Raw genomic sequence first — 23,350 nt, 5'->3', positions numbered from 1 at the left:
GAAGGGTAATGCTGTCATGTTGAAAATTCTGCTATTATCATTGGAACAATGTGTGATTGCAGTATTTCGTCACAGTATCGCTGAGCCGTCAAATTACCGTATACGCGTATCAGATCTGTTAATCCGGTATGGTTTATTGTAGCACACATCATATGACACTTCCGCCTCCAAGTCAAGTGGCGTCGAAAGCAAATTGAAAGTGGGGTGGGGGGGGGGGGGGGCTAGACTCATACTCAGCAAAATGAAAACAAAAAAAAAGAAGACAAAAAAAACCAATCCCCAAAAATCATGAAATTCCTAATCCGTGGGGGGGGGGGGGGGATACCTATTGTTCCAAAAATATTTCTTACCTACCAAAATTCCCTCCCCCCCCCCCCCCCCAATCAGAAAATTCCTAGCCCCCCGGTTCCGACGCCTATGAAGTCTGTCGACTTCCTGGACGCAATTAGCCGCAAAGAGCTCATGTCGTCGTCTGTAGACCCTTGCTCGACCATCTGCACGATGCAACAAGAATCTTGATTCGTCACTGAACCAAACGGTATTCCAGCGCTGCTTTGGCCAGACTCTATGCGTGCGAGACCACTGAATCCTATTTTAACGATGTTGCCGATTCAAAACAATAGCTCTTACAAGACGTCTTGCTCGGATACCAGCATCTCGTAGTCGGTTTCTGGCCGTTTGATCGGAGATCTTACGCCCTCCAGGAATGGATGAAGCAGTTGAGGTTGCTGTTTTGAATCGTTCACGCAAAATGCTGTAACCTGATGTAGCGGTCTTGCGCAGCACTGGTGACCCTTGGTCAGCCTGACCTTGGAAGGTCCCGAATTGACCAATGCTGCCGAAAACTATTTCATAGGTGAAAATGGTACTCTCGCTACAGCTGTCTGAGATTCACCTGCTCCTAATCTACCAATAGCATTGTTGCGCTGGGCTTCATTTAGACGTGGCATAATGTGCGAGTCTACGGTTTCAAGAAAGAACTGATTTTCGCATCGAACACCCCGGGTGTTTAAATGCTTAAAGGCGTGGATTAGCATGAAAAGGATGCGTTGTCAATTAGAATTTGCTTTTTGTGAAAAGCGAGTGACCACAAATTTGACCAAAATTTCAGGACAGTCCTTTGAAATGACTTTTAATCAAAACAACCAGTTTGAATTCAAAGCAGTCTTTTATTATTATTTTTCGGAAAAATACAATTTAAACTGCACAGTGTTTAAAAATATTTTTTTCAAGAAAAAAATGCTATGCGTTTCTTTTATTGAATAGTTTATATTTTACCTAGAAACTGTTGTGTAAAAGCTCCCGTTTTTTAACAAAAATTCACGTACTGAGTAGAATGTGTTTTTAAATCATATATCAATCTATTGATACCTGGGCTTTCATTAGAATTAAGAAAAAAATAATTTTTCATCCCTGAAAATGTCCAAAATACAGTCACTTGCATTGTATATGATTATATTTACATTTTTAAGTGTCTGCCTGTGATAACACTACGTATCGAGTTTGTACTATGCAGTTTAATAAATTCAAATGACGAAAAAAAAAAGCGGAATATGATTATTTCTATTGTATATTCAAATATTTAATTATATAAATATAGGTAATAAGAAATCATTCTTTGAATATCATGAGGTGATAATTTCGGCCGGGGCGTGATCAAATCTATCATAAAGCCCTTATTGGATTTGATCACGCCCCGACCAAAATTATCACCTCATGATATTTAAAGAATAATTCCTTATTCCTTAAATAAAATGCTTTCTTTGGTGATTTATGCGGGATATGATGAAGGCAGCGACATTGCAGAAAAAATACATTACCCGCGTTAGCGGGTCAGGTAAACTTTTTTATGCAATGGTCGCTCATATAAAATGCAGTTATTTTTTAATTTGTTTGTTTGATTTTTTTTATTGTTAATATCACAGACTGGCTTCCTCTTTTCCTTTCATAATGCTCCTGATTGTAAAGAAACGAGGACGGTGGGTAGCTGAAATCAGATGAAATCGTATCTTTTTTCTGTATCTTAACCTTTGTTTAGATATCATAAATTGAAAATAAGTGCACCACATCTCTGATCTTCGTACATAAAAGAATTCATACTTGTTGTAGGCTTTGGCGTGGTAGTCGTAGGCTTTGGCGTAGTAGTGGTAGGTTTTGGGGTTGTAGTGGTAGGTTTTGGTGTTGTAGTCGTAGGCTTTGGTGTTGTAGTCGTAGGTTTTGGTGTTGTAGTCGTAGGCTTTGGTGTTGTAGTCGTAGGTTTTGGTGTAGTAGTGGTAGGTTTTGGGGTTGTAGTCGTAGGTTTTGGGGTTGTAGTCGTAGGTTTTGGTGTAGAAGTGGTAGGTTTTGGTGTTGTAGTGGTAGGTTTTGGTGTAGTAGTGGTAGGTTTTGGTGTTGTAGTCGAAGGCTTTGGTGTTGTAGTCGTAGGTTTTGGTGTTGTAGTCGTAGGCTTTGAAGTTGTAGTCGTAGGTTTTGGTGTTGTAGTCGTAGGTTTTGGTGTTGTTGTCGTAGGTTTTGGTGTAGTAGTGGTAGGTTTTGGGGTTGTTGTAGTAGGCTTTGGGGTTGTATGCTTATGCGTTGTTTCTATATTTTTAAACTTGAAAAGTTAATCTTCATTGTGCTTCTGATGGAACAAGCGTTAACATTATTTGAATTCATTCTTTTGTTTCTACGAAATGCCGACATTTACTTGCAGAGGAAAACAACATACTGCGAAAATTACTAAAATTGTTTCTTCGTCTTACTTGTAGATCTTTTAGACTTTTAAAAAACTGTGTAATTTGAATGATTTTTTAATTCATAAACTAGATATTCATGTTTAAAAAATCATAAAATATTACTCATTTGGTGAAACAAACAGAGAACCAGCTTATTATTTAATTTAAAAAAAAACATAGCCGATTAAGAAAGATGTTTCTGAAATACCCCTTTACCTCCTGAAATATTTCTATTAACAAATAATTGTTATTTTGAATAATCATGCCAAAAAATGTTCGTTTGTGCATTTTTCAAACTAAAGTACAATCGCATTACAATGATTAAACCAAAGAAAGTTTTGAAAGATATTTGTTTCACTGTAATACATAATATTTCTTTTTCAATATTCAAGTTGTTTTTCCATGTCATGGATGGACACCAATGACCTATTTTCATATTATCATTTTTGGTTTTTTTTTTATTTTTAAATCTTCAGTTCAAATCTGCAGCTGGACAGTTTCACTTGATTAATAAAGACAAATTTACAACAACAAAAACATGTGAAACCTCATATCTATTGCTCTTTTACCTGTTAACAACAATTTTTGACGTTTCTTTCTTTTCTTTTCTTTTTTTTTTTGGAATACAAAAATCAGTTCAAGAAATGTATACATTTTTGTCCACATATAAAAAGTATATAACAAGATGGCCAGACATTCCCCTTAAATTAACAAAAATTTCAACTAATGTGTACCTTGGACTAAGAATAAATCCTTGATATATACTGACATATACGGATGTAAGTGAAGTGTATTCGGGAATAAAACATTAAAGTGCACACTATTTTCACCTGAAGCGCAAAGAAAAACGGGAACTCGTAATATTTAACACCTCGTTCCTCTGATATTTTTGTGACCGGTCAAACACCATTTTCCCCATCCAGAATTTCACTCATTACGCTTTGTATTAATTTGTTTACTATGCAGAGACAGCTAGCTTCTTGCAAAGTATCAATTACATGTACAAGTTTAGCACTAAAGGGTATTATTTTGATGAATTTCTTGAGATGTAAGCAATGCTAGTACATATGATAACACTCACGTGTTTTTCTTTACAATGCTGATCGCAAAGAAAAATCAAAGTACTGATCGAAGTACTGACGGGAGTTGATTTTATCGATTGTTATTTATCATTAAAATCAACGATATGTTATTCTGCATAGCAAGTAAATTCCTATAAGTATTTGAATTACGCACATTTTTATAATATGAATCCTACAGGAATTTCGTGAAAATCCAATATCAATCATGTTGTGTAATATTCAAAGAATTGTTCCATCAAACTACGTATTAGTAATCGAAATAGTTGTGAGAAATTGTATGGATCCAAGCAAAATTGAACTCTACACTCGTTCAACCAGACCCTCGGCTGTATCCGTTAATCTCCGACAAGCAAGAGAGACTCTATGCTTGTCGGAGATTTACGGAGACAGCCGAACGTCTGGTTGAACGAGACTATATTGAACTCTGGCGTAGGAATACATAAAATGTACGACTTCAAAAAAATGTCTAAATTGTTCGTACCATTTAAAATCTGACTATTTACAAGGTATCTATAAATGAGTTTCCTTGAAGAACAACGCTTTAGAACTCATTACATCGAATTTTTTCATTAGAACTAAATGTTGTCAGCGGTGTTGATTTGTGCTTAGGTCCAAGCACTGTTTCACTTTCGGTTTGCCTGAGTAACTGCATAGGAGAGTTGATTAAAAATCAACTCCCAAAAAATTACTTATTCAACTTTAAACGGAATAGTTGTCTGACCATTAGGTTGCCGACGTTTGGGGGAAAGCTACTGAATACTAGATGAGCAGTATAAGCATAAAGAATAAAACTGTGAAAAAAGGATGTTAACTTGTGGATTGACAAACCAGAGCAAAGACCGCATGTTTTCCTGCAACTGCCAAAGGCCCAGTTTTTGTCTGCGCACAGTTGTGTTGATGGGAATTGTGAGCAAATTGGGTCCACATCAAAACAATTGTCTGTAATAAATATAGCAAGATTTTCAATTTGTAACTTCCTGGATATTGAGTCGTTTAAGAATAGTGTCGTCGTAAACCCACGACCAGGCTGTCTTGCATACGCTAACTGACCGCCGGCCAACTCATTGAACTTTTCTCGTTCTTATGAATATTTATTATTTTTAATTCAGCAATGAGAAGTCGAAAATTTTAGTTTCTGAAAAAATAAACATGCTGTTGTTTATAGATGCATTCGTAACCTTTAATAGTTTTGGTGAGATTTTCGCAACAAAAGTGTGACGAAATAGAACACGAACCACTTATAAAACATCAAAAGTGGGGCGCTAGTGGTATCATTGTATGTAGTAACTTGAAGTAATGAAGTAACTTACTTACTATAGTTAACCACTGAGTCACCGCATATAACTTACTTGTTATTGTGTATCGTGGAGTCACTGTCGTAGGTTTAGGAGTCACTGTTGTAGGTTTAGGAGTCACTGTTGTAGGTTTAGGAGTCGCTGTCGTAGGTTTAGGAGTCAATATTGTAGGTTTAGGAGTTATTGTTGTAGGTTTAGGTGGTGCGGTTGTAGATTTCATTGGAATGGTGACCACTGAAATATCAGTATAACAACGAGCAAAGATATTACAATAGAACACAGTGGTATAAAGGTGATGGACTCAAATTCGTTTTTAGATAAAGAATACCACGATAACTAGAGATTCTATAATGAAGGAATATCTTTACTTACTAGGACACAGGCCACACGTTTTCCGGCAGCTTCCCATGGCCCAATCTCTATATTTAACACAGTTTTCTTTGGGCATCAATTCACAAAAGTTATCATTGTCTATACAAGGCACTGTAAAAGAGTCAATAAAGGACATTGTAAAAAATAATCTACTGTATAAAAGACAATGTAAATCTTTCAATACAATGTATGTAGAAAAACAAAAAGGGCACTGTAAAACAGTCATTACAAGGCAATAAACCAGTTGATACAAGGCAATGTGAAAAAGTCTATACAAGGCACTGTTAATTAGTTAATACAGGACATTTACCATTAAATACAAGGCACTATAAAATAGTCAGTACAGTGCACTATAAAACAGTCAATACAAAGCATTGAAAAAATAGTCAATACAAAGCACTGTAAAACAGTCAATACAAGGCACTGAAAAACAGTCAATACAAGTCACTGTTTAACAGTAGATACAAGGCACTATAAATTAGTCAATACAAGGCACTGTTAATTAGTCAATACAAGGCACTGTTAATTAGTCAATACAGGACATTAACCAGTCAATACAAGACACTGTAAAACAGTCAATACAAGGCACTGCAAAACAGTCAATACAAGGCACTGCAAAACAGTCAATACAAGGCAGTGTAAAACCTTAAATACAAGGCACTGTAAAACCTTCAATACAAGTCACTGTAAAACAGTCGATACAAGGCACTGTTATTAGTCAATACAAGACACCGTAAAACAGTCGATACAAGGCACTTTAAACAGTCAATACAAGGCACTGTAAAACAGTCAATACAAGGCACTGCAAAACAGTCAATACAAAGCACTGTAAACAGTCAATACAAAGCACTGTAAAACCGGCAATACAAGGCACTGCAAAACAGTCAATACAAAGCACTGTAAACAGTCAATACAAAGCACTGTAAATAGTCAATACAAGGCACTGTAAAACAGTCAATACAAGTCACTGTAAAACAGTCAATACAAGGCACTGTAAAACAGTCAATACAAGTCACTGTAAAACATTCAATACAAAGCACTGTAAACAGTCAATACAAGGCACTGCAAAATAGTCAATACAAGGCACTGTAAAACCGTCAATACAAGGCACTGTAAAACAGTCAATACAAGGCACTGCAAAATAGTCAATACAAGGCACTGTAAAACCGTCAATACAAGGCACTGCGAACCAGTCAATACAAGGCACTGCAAAACAGTCAATACAAGGCACTGCAAAACAGTCAATACAAGGCACTGCAAAACAGTCAATACAAAGCACTTTAAACAGTGAATACAAGGCACTGTAAAATAGTCAATATAAGTCACTGCAAAACAGTCGATACAAAGCACTGTAAACAGTCAATACAAGGCACTGCAAAACAGTCAATACAAGGCACTGTAAAACCGTCAATACAAGGCACTGCGAAACAGTCAATACAAAGCACTGAAAAACAGTCAATACAAGGCACTGCAAAATAGTCAATACAAGGCACTGCAAAACAGTCAATACAAAGCACTTTAAACAGTGAATACAAGGCACTGTAAAATAGTCAATATAAGTCACTGCAAAACAGTCGATACAAAGCACTGTAAACAGTCAATACAAGGCACTGCAAAACAGTCAATACAAGGCACTGTAAAACCGTCAATACAAGGCACTGCGAAACAGTCAATACAAAGCACTGAAAAACAGTCAATACAAGGCACTGTAAAATAGTCAATACAAGTCACTGTACAACAGTTAATACAAGGCACTATAAAACAGTCAATACAAAGCAACGTATCACAGTCTATACAAAGCACTGTAAACAGTCAATATAAGGTACTATAAAACAGTCAATACAAGGCACCAGGCTTGGGGTAATGCTAAATGTAATGGTAATGCATTGCAATGCACTACATGTTTTCAAAGTAATGCTAGTAATGTGTAATGCCACAAAATTAGCATTACAAGTAATGGTAATGTAATTCATTTCTTTCCAAAATTTAGTGTAATGCTAGCATTACATGGCATTACTTTGCATTACTATGATTATTTATGCATGTTCACTTTAAAAAATGTGTTGAATAAGCTGAAAATTGAATTAAATTAACTTTCTTATAAAGAAAGAAATAATTCTTGAAATAAAAATGTTTTAGTTGTATTAAAAAAAATTAATAAAATTTCATTTTTAAATTGTTCATATTACTAGATATAACAACACAGTTTCATAACATTTTATGAGTGTTGTTTTTAAGAGTTTTAAATCATTTAAACAATTTACTCCAATTAGTTTGCACTTCAATAAAGATGTGTCAACAACACACTATGCCCCCAGGATAACCTAAGTATCAAAACAATCTATTGTTATAAGAAGTGCTAAACACCCAAATCCCCTTCCCTTCGCTATGTCCCAATAGAATAGGGGACAGACATGCACATTTAAGGGCAAAATGAATGCACTGTCCATCCATGATGAAAATCAAAATCACTTCCAATATTAAAACCCATTTGAAAATAATTTTACTCTCTCTCTCTCATCTTTCTCTCTCTCTGTGTCTGTCTGTCTGTCTCTCTTTCTCTCTGTTGTACATGTATATTAACTACATTAGTTTGGACTGATAGAAAATACAAGATTCATGTATTTTTTCTATTTTTTCACTTAATATATCGTAAGATAAAGATTGTCAAACAATTTTTCAGTCCCAGCTTCCACTGCACCTGTAGAACGTTTATTTAGTATAGCTGGGAAGATTAAACTAATAGGATCAAACTAATAGGGCGCAGTTAAAAGATGAAACCTTTGAAACTTTGATCATAAAGTGCAAGAGCTATCTTTTGTCTTAAAGTGTCCTCAGCATAAAGAAATCCGATTAAAATATATTAAGAAATATAACTGGGAAAAACCCTCTGTCTATAAATTAATACAATTAAGTGTCCAAAATTATAAAGATTTGTGTTATCTGGGGAAACATCTCTATTTAGCTTTTTAATAACCGCAACATTATTCCATAAATTGTTTTCTATTATGCATGAATTCTGTGTCTCTATATCATATCTGACATTGTATCATACCAAATGTCTATAAATATCTTTTTACTTATCTAATATGTCGTTCATAATGCCACAAGATTATTATATATTGAGCAAATAAAGAATGACTCTTGTATATATGGTCATTTAATTTGAACCTGAAACTGAGCATGGACCTGTAGATATGTAAAAGAGTGTTTTATATTTGAAACATTTGCAAAAACTCTTTATTAAACAAAGTAATGGTAATGGTAATGCATTACTTTACTCATGTAATGGTAATGTAATGCATTACTTCTTTTTTTCTCTTTTATTAAAACAAATATCATAATAAAGAAACATGTACATCATATATTCAATATATTCATTCACAAATAATTTCCTAAGTTAGTAAACATATTATTGTTAGATCTAAATTTCTTCGCATATTTCAAAATATCATTTTGTAAACAAAGATTATATTTTAGTTTTTGTATAAGGTTTCTTTCTGACATAATTTCATTATCAAATCTACATTTCATTTTATATTTGTAGATTGTAAAACATACAAAAGATATAAGATTGTTCAACATAACTGTATGAATATTATTATCTTTATAAAAACCTAGGACTATAGTTTTCCATGTTATTGTGAGATGCAAAAAAGTCCCTACTCGTTTCCATATTTTGTTTACCATTTCGCAACTAAATAACAAATGTTGTGCATCTTCGACTAATTTACATGCATCTCATAGTGGAGATACATTTTCATTCCACTTGCTTACTGCCAAATTATTGTTTACAATACAATGCAGTATCTTATAGTTAAATTCTGCAATATTATTTGCATACATTTGTTTAATTTTAGAAAAATAAATATTTTCCCAGTTGAAATCTGTTGTTTCAAGATCAAAAAGCTTTTCCCACATAGATTCATACAATGGGTACAGAAATTTTGAATTTACTAGTATAGAATAACAAAAACTGCTTTTCAAAGAATGAATTGACAATTGTACATTGTTTTTAAACAAAAAATAATAATTACAAGTATTTTTTTACATGTTTTGCATTTGAAAAGTTAAATAGTTTTATACATTCCTTCATTGCTTGTTTAAGCATTACATATTCACAAAGAATGTTTTTTCTCTTTCTCAATAAATTCATAAAATAAGAAATATCATAGATCTCTCCATTCTCATCAAAAATGTCTTCAACATAAAGAATACCATCTTTTATCCAATTTACAAACCAAATAGTTTGTCCTTTATATTTGAACAATGAATTACACCATATAAATTCTGTCAGAATTTCATCTCTTTTTAAATTACAATATTTCTTCTCTTTTTTACATAAATAAAAAGTAGAGAAGACTTCACAATAAAAAATAGGCAAACGTAGTATTTTACAAATTTTGGTATCTGTCATTTTGATAATTTCAAATACGGATATATTCATTTCGTGTAACATGTCATTCAAGCTATCATATGTTATACTACATTTATTTGTTATTCTTTTAATCCATGACGCTTTAGCCGCTAAAAATTTACTTTCGATATCCACAATATTGATCCCTCCTTTTTCAATTTTCCCAATCAGTGTATTTCTTTTTATTCTATCTCTTTTTTTCCAAATAAAATTAAATATCATCTTTGAAACATTTTTAAAATATTCTGGCTTTGGGTTTTGAAGAATAAATGAATTATATACCAATTTTGAAATTGCTAGTGTATTTATGATCGTACATTTTCCGAAGATTGTTAAATTTCGTTTTTTCCACACACTTAAGATTCTAGATAATTTTTCTAGTTTACTCGTCCAGTTTTTGTTATAACATTCATCTTTATCATGACCAAGATAGATTCCAAGGGATTTAATACTCTTGCGATTTATTTTGACGCCTTCAATAACAGTTTCGGTTTCATATGTTTTAATAAATTTGCCAGTTAATATACACTCAGTTTTTTCAATATTTAAATTTGGACCAGCTACTTTACTGAATTGTTGTATAGTCTCTAGTGCATTTTTTAAAGAATTTGGTTCTTTTACCATATTTGTGCAATCATTCGCATGGTGTACTATTTTGTATTCCCTATCAATATTTTCATTGAATTTAAGTCCATGTATCTCATGATTTTTCCTTATTTGAATTGCTAGAATTTCCACTACGAAAATAAACAATAAAGCAGACACAGGACAACCTTGTCTTATTCCTCTTTCCATTTCACAAGATTTTGAAATCCACCCATTATTTTTTATTTTAAAGATAGGTTTATTGTATAGTAGTTTAATCATATCAATGAATTTATCACCAAATTTGAATTTTTCTAATGTTTTAAACATAAAATTATACTCCACAAAGTCAAACGCTTTCTCAAAATCAAGGAAGAGCAAAATGCCATCTAAATTATTATCCATGTAATACTCAAATATGTCTAATATAAAGCGCGCGTTTTCGCCAATATATCTTCCCTTTATATATGCACTTTGTTCACGGCCGATAACTCTGTTTGCAACTTTTTGTAAACGATTAGCCAGAACTTGTGTAAATATTTTGTAGTCAACATTTGTAAGACTTATAGGTCTATAATTTTTCAAACGATCTTTATCATCCTTTTTATGTATTAACGAGATAATAGCATTCCTCTGTGAAAATGGCAGTGTGCCTTTCTCAATACTTTTTATTAGAGAGGCATAGTATGTATGTTTTATTTCTTCCCAAAAATATTTATAAAATTCTACTGGTAGACCATCTTGTCCAGGAGATTTATTTTCTTTCATATTATTTAAAGCTCTTTGACATTCTTCTATAGACGGAGTTTTATCACAATTTTCCTGTTCTTCGATTGTTAACGTTTGACATTGAATATCGGACAGATAGGTATCAATATCATTATCAGGAATATGTTTACTAGCATATAACGAATTGTAAAAAGTATAGAGGCATTTCATTATATTATCATTATCTGTATGAACTGTGTCATTCTCATCGCGAATCTGATTAATATTATTATTAGACTGATGCTTCTTTTCTAGATTATAAAAGTACGATGTGCTTTTTTCGCCCTTTTCTATCCAAGTAGCCCTTGACCTAATATATGCCCCTTTGCATTTTTCTGTATAATACATATCAATTTCTCTCTCTAGAAGACCGTTATAATTCATATTTATTTCATTGGAAGGTTTTAATTCAATTAACTTAATCTGTGCTTCAATAAAATTTACACGTTTTTTTTCTAAGCCTAGCAATCCTTTGTAATTGGGTCATGCATATCATTCATATTTTGGAGTTTGTCTTTTATGTAAGACTTTAATAATGTGCAAAAATTATCATCGGTCAGTAAGGAAGTATTAAATTTCCAGTATCCACTTCCTCTAGTATTTTCAATTGTATTTAGTTCAAAGATAATTCCTAAATGATCACTAAAACGTGTATTGTCTAATTTGGGCGCTTGACGTAGATAGATTCTATTTAACGGATAACATAGATTGGCTGCTGTAAAAACAAAGTCGATTCTAGTTTTTGGTATATTTTCTCTATTACACCAGGTTAGACCATCATTACTAGCTTTTCCATTTTTTAGCCATGCGTCATTCAACGCAAAATGTTTCAAGAGTTTTCTTAAAAAAGTAACACTCTTATCACTACAATTTTCAACCTGACAGTTAAAGTCACCACATAATATTAATCCATCTGTATTCAAAGTATATTTGTAAATCCAGGCTTGTAAGCGTTTAAAAAACTCCGTTCTTTCTTTTTCAGAATTAGGTGCATACACATTTACAAGACTAAACACTTTTTCGTTAATTTTAACATTAATCAAAAGCTTTCTACCATTTACGGACTGATGATAGTTAATGATATCAACATTCAAATTTTTTCTAAATAAAATTGACACACCTCTACTGAATACAGAGTCAGAGAGAGAGCGTGATATTTTTCACCGAACCACCGTGAGTTATATATATGTTCATTTTCCTTGACAAAGTGAGTTTCTTGTAAAAATATAATGTCGAACTGTGCATCTTTTAACCAATCAAATAAAGTTATTCTTTTTTGATAAGTGTTCAAGCCTCTAGCATTTAAAGAAAATAAAGTAAAAGGTTTAGTGTTCATTAGCGTCTATAATGGTTGTTGTTGATTGGATCACTTACTAAGCTATGTTTTAGCGCCTTTCTTGCCTGCATCTTTCCTTGCTTCCCTGATAAACCTATCCAGGTTAGTTTGGTTGTCTTCGTTTGGGTTTCCTTTCCTTGGCACTGACACACTCCGAAGCCTTCTACCACACTTAGCAGCCGCCGCCTTTTTCACAATGAGTCCTAGCTTGTTATCCCCAGGCCACTTTGACGGGTTGGTGCCTTTAGTGCCAGTAACATCTAGCCCCGTTCCCCAAAAGGTGTCAAACGTTGCTTCCGCAAAAACAGACTTTGGATCGGCTATCTCCAACATCGCGCGAAAATCTTTCACCTTGTCGGCTTTAAGCATAATAACCTCTTCCATAACAGTTTCCCTCTCCTCATTCCACCCCACTGGATACTTCACTATGTGACCAATCCGTTTGGCCTCTAGAGCTGTGGAGGACTCCCTGATCTTTTGCACAGCATCCATATCTCCCGATCTTATCGCTTTTGTAAACTGGTATGCGTGTTCAGCAGATTGGTGAACTTCGCCGAAGGCTTTGATTTCACAGGGGTAAAAGTTAGATAAAGGATTGTCTTTCCCCTGGAAAGCAACGACCGTTTCTGATGGCTGTACAAAATGCATGCAATCAGGTGACCCTGGTTCGTGGCCTTCTTTCTGACACACTCTACAGGCTTTCGCCTTTTTGCAGCTGGTTTTTCTATGACCAATTCCCCAGCAGTTAAAGCACTGGATTTGGGATGAAGTGGTTTCCTGTCCATGATGGTATAAGCGGCACTTAAGACCGGCGCAATATACAATTCTCGGAAGCGAGTATTTATTCGGAAGCGGTTGGACATATAAAAATCTGTTCCCGTTAAGGACACTTGTCATACGATGGGTGACGGGGTGCCTAATTTTCTCATATTTTATTTCACTTTTCAAAGAAACATTGAGTTTTTCCAAAGACTCAATGACTGCACTATCATCCACCGACAGGGGTAGACCACAAATGGTAATCTTTAAGACGTCGTCATTTGGATCTTTAGCACCGGTGGAATACGGGTTCGAATTGTACACCTGGACTGAAATGTTCCGTAATTCGAATCCGTGTAAGAGAAGCTCCGAACGGCTCTCCATACTTTTGAGGTATACCCTCCACAAATCTCTGTCTAATTGTATACATAGGATGTTATCCCCTATTTTCTCTTTGACAGCTTCATATAATTCAAAATCAGTAATCTTATTGTTAGAGTCGTTCTGCATTTCTCGGTTTTTAATATAAACCGGCTTATTCAGGGAGAATTCACCTTGGCCCTGCATTGTTTACATTCGAGTAGTACTCACGATTCAGGTGTTTACAAAGGTAAATTCAATGGATAATCGTCGATAAATCCAACATATATACACAAAATTACATCCAAATATTCACACAGGCAATGTCTCGCCTTTTCACAATATATACACAGAAAAACTTCTCAATGAAAAACGATTAAATTCACCGTTTTAAAGTCAGATCGACGGAGCAGACAAAAAAGCGTCCATTTACCTGCCCGTCACGTGACACTGGATTGCATTACTTCAAGAAAATCAAGTAATGGTAATGGTAATTTAATGCCCAAATTCATTAAGTAATGGTAATGTAATGCATTACTTTACAATGTAATTCGCCCCAAGCCTGCAAGGCACTGTAAAACAGTCAATACAAGGCACTGTAAAACAGTCAATGCAAGGCACTGTAAAACAGTCGATACAAGGCACTGTAAAACAGTCAATACAAGGCACAGAAAAACAGTCAATACAAAGCACTGTAAACAGTCAATACAAGGCACTGTAAAATAGTCAATACAAGTCACTGTAAAACAGTCAATACAAATCACTGAAAACAGTCAATACAAGGCACTGTAAAACAGTCAATTCAAGGCACTGCAAAATAGTCAATACAAGGCACTGTAAAACGTCAATACCAGGTACTGCAAAACAGTCAATACAAGGCACTGTAAAACAGTCAATACAAAGCACTGTAAAACATTCAATACAAAGCACTGTAAACAGTCAATACAAGGCACTGTAAAACAGTCAATACAAGGCACTGCAAAACAGTCAATACAAGGCACTGTAAAACTGTCAATACAAGGCACTGCAAAACGGTCAATACAAAGCACTGTAAACAGTCATTACAAGGCACTGTAAAATCGTCAATACAAGTCACTGTAAAACAGTCAATACAAGGCACTATAAAACCGTCAATACAAGGCACTGCAAAACAGTCGATACAAAGCACTGTAAACAGTCAATACAAGGCACTGCAAAACAGTCAATTCAAGGCACTGTAAAACCGTCAATTCAAGGCACTGCAAAATTGTCAATACAATGCACTGTAAAACCGTCAATACCAGGCACTGCAAAACAGTCAATACAAGGCACTGTAAAATAGTAAATACCACTGAAAACAGTCAATACAAGGCACTGTAAAACAGTCAATTCAAGGCACTGCAAAATAGTCAATACAAGGCACTGTAAAACCGTCAATACCAGGCACTGAAAAACAGTCAATTCAAGGCACTGTAAAACAGTCAATACAATGTACAAGTCACTGTACAACAGTCAATACAAGGCACTGTAAAACAGTCAATACAAGGCACTGTAAAACAGTCAATACAAGGCACTGTAAACAGTCAATACAAGGCACTGTAAAATAGTCAATACAAGTCACTGTAAAACAGTCAATACAAGGCACTGTAAAACTGTCAATACAAGGCACTGCAAAACGGTCAATACAAAGCACTGTAAACAGTCAATACAAGGCACTGCAAAACGGTCAATACAAAGCACTGTAAACAGTCAATACAAGGCACTGTAAAATAGTCAATACAAGGCACTGCAAAACAGTCAATACAAGGCACTGTAAAATAGTCAATACAAGGCACTGCAAAACAGTCAATACAAGGCACTGTAAAACTGTCAATACAAGGCACTGCAAAACGGCCAATACAAAGCACTGTAAACAGACAATACAAGGCACTGTAAAATAGTCAATACAAGTCACTGTAAAACAGTCAATACAAGGCACTGTAAAACCGTCAATTCAAGGCACTGCAAATTAGTCAATACAAGGCACTGTAAACAGTCAATACAAGGCACTGCAAAACAGTCAATTCAAGGCACTGTAAAACCGTCAATTCAAGGCACTGCAAATTAGTCAATACAAGGCACTGTAAAACCGTCAATACCAGGCACTGCAAAACAGTCAATACAAGGCACTTTAAAATAGTCAATACAAGGCACTGTAAAACAGTCAATACAAGGCACTGTAAAACAGTCAATACAAAGCAACGTAAAACAGTCAATAAAAAGCACTGTAAAATAGTCAATACAAGTCACTGTAAAACAGTCAATACAAGTCACTGCAAAACAGTCAATACAAGGCACTGTAAAATAGTCAATACAAGGCACTGTAAAACAGTCAATACAAGGCACTGTAAAACAGTCAATACAAAGCAACGTAAAACAGTCAATAAAAAGCACTGTAAAATAGTCAATACAAGTCACTGCAAAACAGTCAATACAAGGCACTTTAAAATAGTCAATACAAGGCACTGTAAAACAGTCAATACAAGGCACTGTAAAACAGTCAATACAAGGCACTGTAAACAGTCAATACAAGGCACTGTAAAATAGTCAATACAAGGCACTGTAAAACAGTCAATACAAGGCACTGTAAAACTGTCAATACAAGGCACTGCAAAACGGTCAATACAAAGCACTGTAAACAGTCAATACAAGGCACTGCAAAACGGTCAATACAAAGCACTGTAAACAGTCAATACAAGGCACTGTAAAATAGTCAATACAAGGCACTGCAAAACAGTCAATACAAGGCACTGTAAAATAGTCAATACAAGGCACTGCAAAACAGTCAATACAAGGCACTGTAAAACTGTCAATACAAGGCACTGCAAAACGGCCAATACAAAGCACTGTAAACAGACAATACAAGGCACTGTAAAATAGTCAATACAAGTCACTGTAAAACAGTCAATACAAGGCACTGTAAAACCGTCAATTCAAGGCACTGCAAATTAGTCAATACAAGGCACTGTAAACAGTCAATACAAGGCACTGCAAAACAGTCAATTCAAGGCACTGTAAAACCGTCAATTCAAGGCACTGCAAATTAGTCAATACAAGGCACTGTAAAACCGTCAATACCAGGCACTGCAAAACAGTCAATACAAGGCACTATAAAACAGTCAATACAAGGCACTGTAAAACAGTCAATACAAGGCACTATAAAACAGTCAATACAATGCACTTTAAAATTGATTAGAATTGATTAGAAGGGTATAACAAAACAGTTGTTGACTGTGGTAGAGGGCAACAGTTGATCTGACGGACCGGCTCGCAAACTGTTGCCCGCGGCCTTCGGCCTTGGACAACAGTTTGCGAGCCGGTCCGACAGATCAACTGTTGCCCTCCACCACAGTCAACAACTGTATACTGTAATTACCCGATACAAGGGTAGTGTAAATGAATTGGTATATTTATTTATTTCGATAAAAAGTATCAGCAATAAGTTTCAATAGTTATTTTGCATACATTCTGTGCTCTATACCTACAGTGTGCTGTGTGTGCTAAACTGCCTGTGTAAAAATGATGACGTGGTGGTTCAGTTGTAGGAATGGCAGTCACTATCTGAATGGGCGGTTGACCTATGTTAAATTTAATATGTAAACATTTGAATCACATTTCATCAATTATTAGCATATTCTAAATTTACGGTTTTATTGTTTATATTGATATCTTTATTCGAGAAAACTAATAAAAATTATAGGTGAGAGAGGCTAAAATATGGTATTATCGGCTAGTCTGTCCCATCAATGAAGAGTCAGTTCACATTATGTTGATCTTTGACACCTCTATATATATATGACCATGCTCTGGATACGATGTGTTTCAAATTTGATTTTTTTTAAAGTTTAAAACATTGTTTATTCAGTAAGACGCGAAATAAAATGATCAATATATGTAATTTAGAATTTCATTTTGTACGAATAAGCAGGTCGGCACATGCGCAGTTTTATTCGCTCATGCAGGTTCTGTAACTACAATGAACTGACAAACGCTAATAAAATACAAACAATAGTTTACATATCATATTCACATTTCGTGTAAACTTGTATCTTACATTTACAGATGTCGGTCCAGATGTGGTAGGCTGTAAATTTAGGACTGTGGTGGTGTAGATCGGTGATTATATAGGAGGAGTTGGTCGCCATCTGATGGATGTTGAACCAGTTAAAGCGACATCCGGCTACCACTACGTATATTGTTACACCTTGTGCTTTCAGTCTTTGAAAATTGTAGAAACAAATCAACAATTTTAAACCTTAAAATTAATTTATTTTAACCCACAACATTTATTTTGCCCTAACATAGTAAAATAAAATTGTAGAAAGAAATTAATCATTTTAAACCTTAACATCCATCCATTTTAACCCCCAATTTTTATTTTGCCCTAACATAGGGTAAGTGCTAATGTTTAGCCAGGATAAAGAAATACTGCCGAGTGAAAAACGCCTTTGCTTATTTAAGAGTAGTAAATTTAGTTTTCAAACTACTTGAAAAGTGCAGTATAAAGTTTTTGCTGTAGATAACAGTTTATTTGAATGGCAGTCAAATGTATCCTGTACTTTGTGTGAAGCAAATTTTATGGCATATACTACGATGCACTATCAAGTGGCATGGGATTAAATTAAATTGTTGCTTTAGCTCACCTGGGGGTATATCATAGGGTATTGCTGGATAAATAGCTATTACAAGGCCACGCTTTCTTTCAAAGGGATGATCCCAGTGATCAAGGTTGGGTGCACAATGAATATAACACATTCTTGCAAAGCTTAATACAATGTTAGTTATTTATGAAATTGTATCATGGAAGCATGCTATAGTTTTAATCCTTAGAAATTTGAGATATGACAAAAAATTTTGTCCAAAATATAATTTAAACAACAAAAGAATAGTAGTTGACTTCAGCGGATAATAAAACTCCGTAAGGTGAGCGACGCGGCCTATAACATCAATGTGTTTTAACTTTTTGTTTCGCAAGTTAAATGTATTGCATCATCTTAAAGCTGGAAAAATTATTGAAAAGAAAAAATACACAATAACAAAGTTAAGCAATTAACTGACTATTAAGTGATTTGAAATTCTGAAAATGTAAAATTTAGAGGAGGAGGTCATAAACAATTAATACAGAAATTTCAGAACATTGCTTTATCTTTTGGAAACAGCATGCCTGGACCTCAAATGTCTAAGTATTGTAAGAATTAACTCATGAATTGGCCAGATTTTGAAGCATATTTCCTTTATTCTTTTTTGGGATACTAAGCATGTGTATTATAGGTTCTATAGAGTTTTTGATGCCAGCGTGCAAAAACTAACGACACAAGTACTACTGTACCGGTACACCTAATATTATAAACACGATTACCCTCCATACTTAGTATGATATTCTGATTTTGCTGAAAGGCACCAATTTCGCGCCTAAGTAAATCATACTGTATAAATAAAAAAAAAGAATTAGGGGTTTAACCTAACCTGTCAATTGCTGTAAAAGTTTCCAGCGGGTTTGTCGTGCCACCGTCTGTCATCAGAACAAGCACGTTTTCGGCGTCCTCTCGGTCACCATACTCTGGCGTTAGAAGGTCGTTCAAAACATGGTTCAGGGCGTAATGCAAGCCTGTTGCTCCACCGTGGAAAGAAATGCTCTTATAATAGAATTGTAATTTTCTATACATATTAAGGGGAAACAGGACAGTGCAGTGTAATATCATGTTGTAAGTTTTGAATTTACTGGGTGGATTTAAATACAATATTTGTCATGTTGTAAATTTTGTATTTACACCCACTCAGTAAATTCAAAATTTACAACATGACAGTAACATAATTTGACGTCATTTTTTCCTCCTTTTTAACACATCAGCATTACGATATTATTGTTACGGCCATTTTATTGCACTGAAAAGGAGATATTTTTTTACATGAATTACCTCCCTTTCCGAGCAATATATTAGTTTTAAAAAAATTAATTTTATGGAATTCATTTGCAAATACCATTCCATAATTCTAAGAAAAGTATTAAATTAAAAAATTAATTATGATATTGGCGTTTTTAAAACACCTGTAATGCTATCATAATTTTATGACTTTTTAAAAAAAATCAACACTTCAAATTTTTGGGTATTTGATTCTATGTTTGTAGAGAATGTGATGGCTCATAATAATACGCAATGAAAGAAGATGGGTGGATGAGGCGTGTAAAATGCCCATACACGGTCGGACAAGCTAATGAAAAATTTAAATATCAATAAATCTGATATTTTTTCACAAAATCATTTAAAACAATATACATTTAACATATCATTGATTTTTAACCTATAAACATTATCAATACTTGGAATATGATGACTCAAACAGGCGTATACGTATCAAAACCTGCAAATACTGACAATTTTTTAGAACTTCAGGGCATTTTCTTTTATAGAGTGGGTCTGTGCTCCATATTTGTCTCATAGTCTAAATAAGGTCTATTGGAGAACAAACCGATTTAAATCAACAAAAACGTGGAGAGATGACCCACTATACATTAAAAATATCATTTTGTATCCTTACAACTGAACGTAAATTCCGTAAATTCGTGGTCAAAGTCACGCATAATATTTAAACAGCCTACTTTGTTGTGTCTGAAATGGCTCAGTGGTTAGGGTACCTGACTAAAAGATAAAAAAAAAGAGAGAGTACCTGACATAAGCTAACCTTATATATCTAGGGTTTTTATGTTATGGGTTCGATACCGCAAATATTTCTGGAATTATTTTTTTCTTCTTATCTTTAGTTAAATATATTAAAAACTGAATATAGTTAGAAATTGTGCTTTTGTAAACTCGTATTATAATATATTTGAGTAGATTTAATTGGGAAAAAATAAATTCAAAATTGTATTTCACTTCTAAACCGAAAGGGCACTAGCGCCATCTTATTCCCCCATCTTCTTTTCTTAAATTTCATATAATATCAATGTTAACATGTGAATTCATTTTGTTTCATACTTGCATATGAAAAGTTAATGACCACTTTCTTGGCATGAATATTCAATGCAGGTGCTACAATATGAATCACCCCTTACCCCTATCTATGGAATTATGACTTTTGTGACAATTTTTATATTAAAACAAATGTAATTCGTTCTTGGTTTTGTTTATTGCAAAATAATATGGAATTATATATATGATTACATTAACCACATATAATTGTGTACATATGAGAGAGAGAGAGAGAGAGAGAGAGAGAGAGAGAGAGAGAGAGAGAGAGAGAGAGAGAGAGAGCGCGCTAACCCCGAGAGCGTTGATGAGTTTGTCCTTCGTTGCGTTGTTATTCATTGGAATGTACCGCTGTTGCCTGCCTCCAAATGCTATCATTCCAACTTGTGTGTTCAGAGGATCAAGTTCCAAGGTATGAAATCGGACAAAATTTTCAACCACTGGAATAATTTGTCCGTAGAAGACGAACTCGCCAATGCTCTCGGAGGAATCCAGGACAAACACGATGTCCTTAGTGACTGAAGATAACGTGACACAATTGAAATCTTAATGTAGCATCGATATATCAAATATACGTTGTACACGTACATATACATGACGTTAATTAACACACTCATACTTTTATATATCAAATAAACGTTGCCAGTACACGTACATATACATGACGTTAATTAGCATACTCATACTTTTATATATCAAATAAAAGTTGTACATAAAATTAATGTTCAGAATGGCTTTGCAGTTCATAATGATCAGTATGTTTAAAGTAGACACGGGCTCTTTAAATCGGGAATAAATCGTGATCAGTTTGAAAGTGATCATTTGACTCATACCTTATAAAAAAAATAGTCAAAAGGGCTAAATGGTCAATAATTTATCCATCAGATTGACCTTAACATTTTGTTTATTTTTTTTTTACCATAAACTTTTATAATTTTAAAAAAATCAAAATATTATAGTTTTGAAATTTGAGTAATTTATCTTCATACAGAACTCTCCGGTTAAAAGAGATTAATAATTACAGATTAAAAATATCATAACTAAGAGAATTATTGTACATGTATATCCTCAATTGAAAGCTTCATGTTTATTACTTATTAAACTATGATGCATAAACTAACATAACACCCACGTGCTTCTTTTGGTATTGGCAATAACTGTCGAGCTTACTACTATTAAATAGTATTACAAATGTAACTTGAAATTTTTTTTGTACAGAATAAATCCCTATCATATACTCTTGGATATTATTCAAATAAATTAGTTTAATTGAATATCGTACTTTTCATCATTTCACAAAAGTTATATACAGATATGATTCGCTTAAATAGTATCCATGCTCATATTATCTTTCCTTTTATCATCAGTCAGATAAAGAAAACCGATAAGCAAGGGTTCATTGTGGTTATATGATACATACATGATGTGAATCTGACCTTACCTTACTTTATTGCTTTCTTTACGGGCAACTTATTAAAGAAAAAGTGAAAGTTAGTTAGATGAACTTACCATTGGAGTAAATTGCGTGAAAAGATGCGGTTATCAGAAGGACAAGGTAGTTGAACCCCATAGTCATAGTTAAATTCAACGGGAGTGTTGGCAATTCTTATCTTAAAGCAGTGTCCTTAGTGGCCATTACTTGGGTCAATATGTCCCTCATGATGATAAATCGTATCAGTATATGTGAGCAATGAGTACCATTAATTTATTCAAAGTTGATTGTGTGCTAACAATGCATAAGTGCATACCTAGACACATAATAATGAATGGAAGTCTCTAATTAAGGAATACGGAATCATTCTTAGAATATTACAAGTATGTGGTGAGATTAAGTGATCAAATTCGATAAAGCCCGAAGGGCTTTATGATAGATTTGATTACGTCCAATCGTATTTGATCACCCCATATAATACATTTATTCCAAGAATGATTTCATTGTAACTTAAATTTATACAACTTTCACTAATTGTTCAATTAAAAATTGAATTATTGACGTTTATATTACTTTCATTTTATATAATTACATAGGCAAACCCCGCTTGCGCCCCAACAGTACGTCATTCAAGTCAGTGATGAAATGTATTGGACTATACATTACTTTGATTTGTTGGGTTATCATAGACTGCCATTTGAGAATGTGAATATTTGGATGTTATGAATGGAAACTTGTCCCAAGCTGTACAAAGGCTTCCGTTGATGCCGTTGATCTTCATATCAAATTAACATTATATTTATACCGTATTCGTGTAAATAAATACAAAATAATTGAAATTATTTCATCCAATTAATCCAAGCATAAATATTGACGTACTTGTTATAATAAACAAAATGTCTTAACTAATATTATCGGAATGGTCAAAATACAATGGTGTTAAAACTGATACACACTTTGGTTTTAAACCAAGCTTTGCATGGTACGCATGATGCTATTTTTGCTTTACATTCTAAGTAACAGTTTATGTAAAAAAATAAAAATAAAAAAGGAGGTTATATTGTGTGTTTATCGATTTCAAAAAGCGTTTGACTCTGTTGATAGACGACTTTCGTGTCTTAAACTTTCAAAGGTGGCGTTGAAGAAGAATTATTGGCTGTTATGAAAGCGTTGTATCGTCATGTGAAGTCCTGTACTGGTGTTGACAATTTTTTAAGTGAATGTTTTTGTAATAACCTAGGATT

At 33.9% G+C, this 23,350-nt stretch overlaps 1 protein-coding gene across 1 annotated transcript; it reads right to left on the bottom strand.

The window, feature by feature from the left end:
- Window positions 1-928: 928 nt before the first annotated feature.
- LOC105322515 (uncharacterized) lies at window positions 929-23,333 on the bottom strand. The gene is made up of 10 exons (XM_034446406.2): window positions 22,184-23,333; window positions 20,969-21,192; window positions 19,173-19,342; window positions 17,761-17,924; window positions 17,192-17,284; window positions 5,464-5,574; window positions 5,146-5,325; window positions 4,625-4,735; window positions 2,101-2,580; window positions 929-1,987 (listed from the first exon to the last, which is right to left on the bottom strand). The coding sequence occupies exons 1-10, from the start codon at window positions 22,248-22,250 to the stop codon at window positions 1,920-1,922; spliced, it is 1,668 nt and encodes a 555-aa protein (XP_034302297.2). The 5' UTR covers window positions 22,251-23,333; the 3' UTR covers window positions 929-1,919.
- Window positions 23,334-23,350: the final 17 nt, after the last annotated feature.

This window comes from Magallana gigas, chromosome 2, assembly GCF_963853765.1.
Source record: "Magallana gigas chromosome 2, xbMagGiga1.1, whole genome shotgun sequence".
Lineage (NCBI taxonomy): Eukaryota > Metazoa > Mollusca > Bivalvia > Ostreida > Ostreidae > Magallana > Magallana gigas.
The sequence above is the reverse complement of the archived record's forward strand: the minus strand, read 5'-3'. Positions and strand labels throughout refer to the sequence as shown.

Bases quoted from the DNA above. Each gene is read 5' to 3' on its own strand.
- LOC105322515 (XM_034446406.2), bottom strand. From the start codon at position 22,250: ATGACTATGGGGTTCAACTACCTTGTCCTTCTGATAACCGCATCTTTT. The intron at 19,343-20,968 runs GTTAGCGCGCTC...TTCTATTATAAG, and splicing joins AACTCATCAACGCTCTCGGG to AGCATTTCTTTCCACGGTGG. The intron at 5,326-5,463 runs GTAAGTAAAGAT...CTGATATTTCAG, and splicing joins AACGTGTGGCCTGTGTCCTA to TGGTCACCATTCCAATGAAA.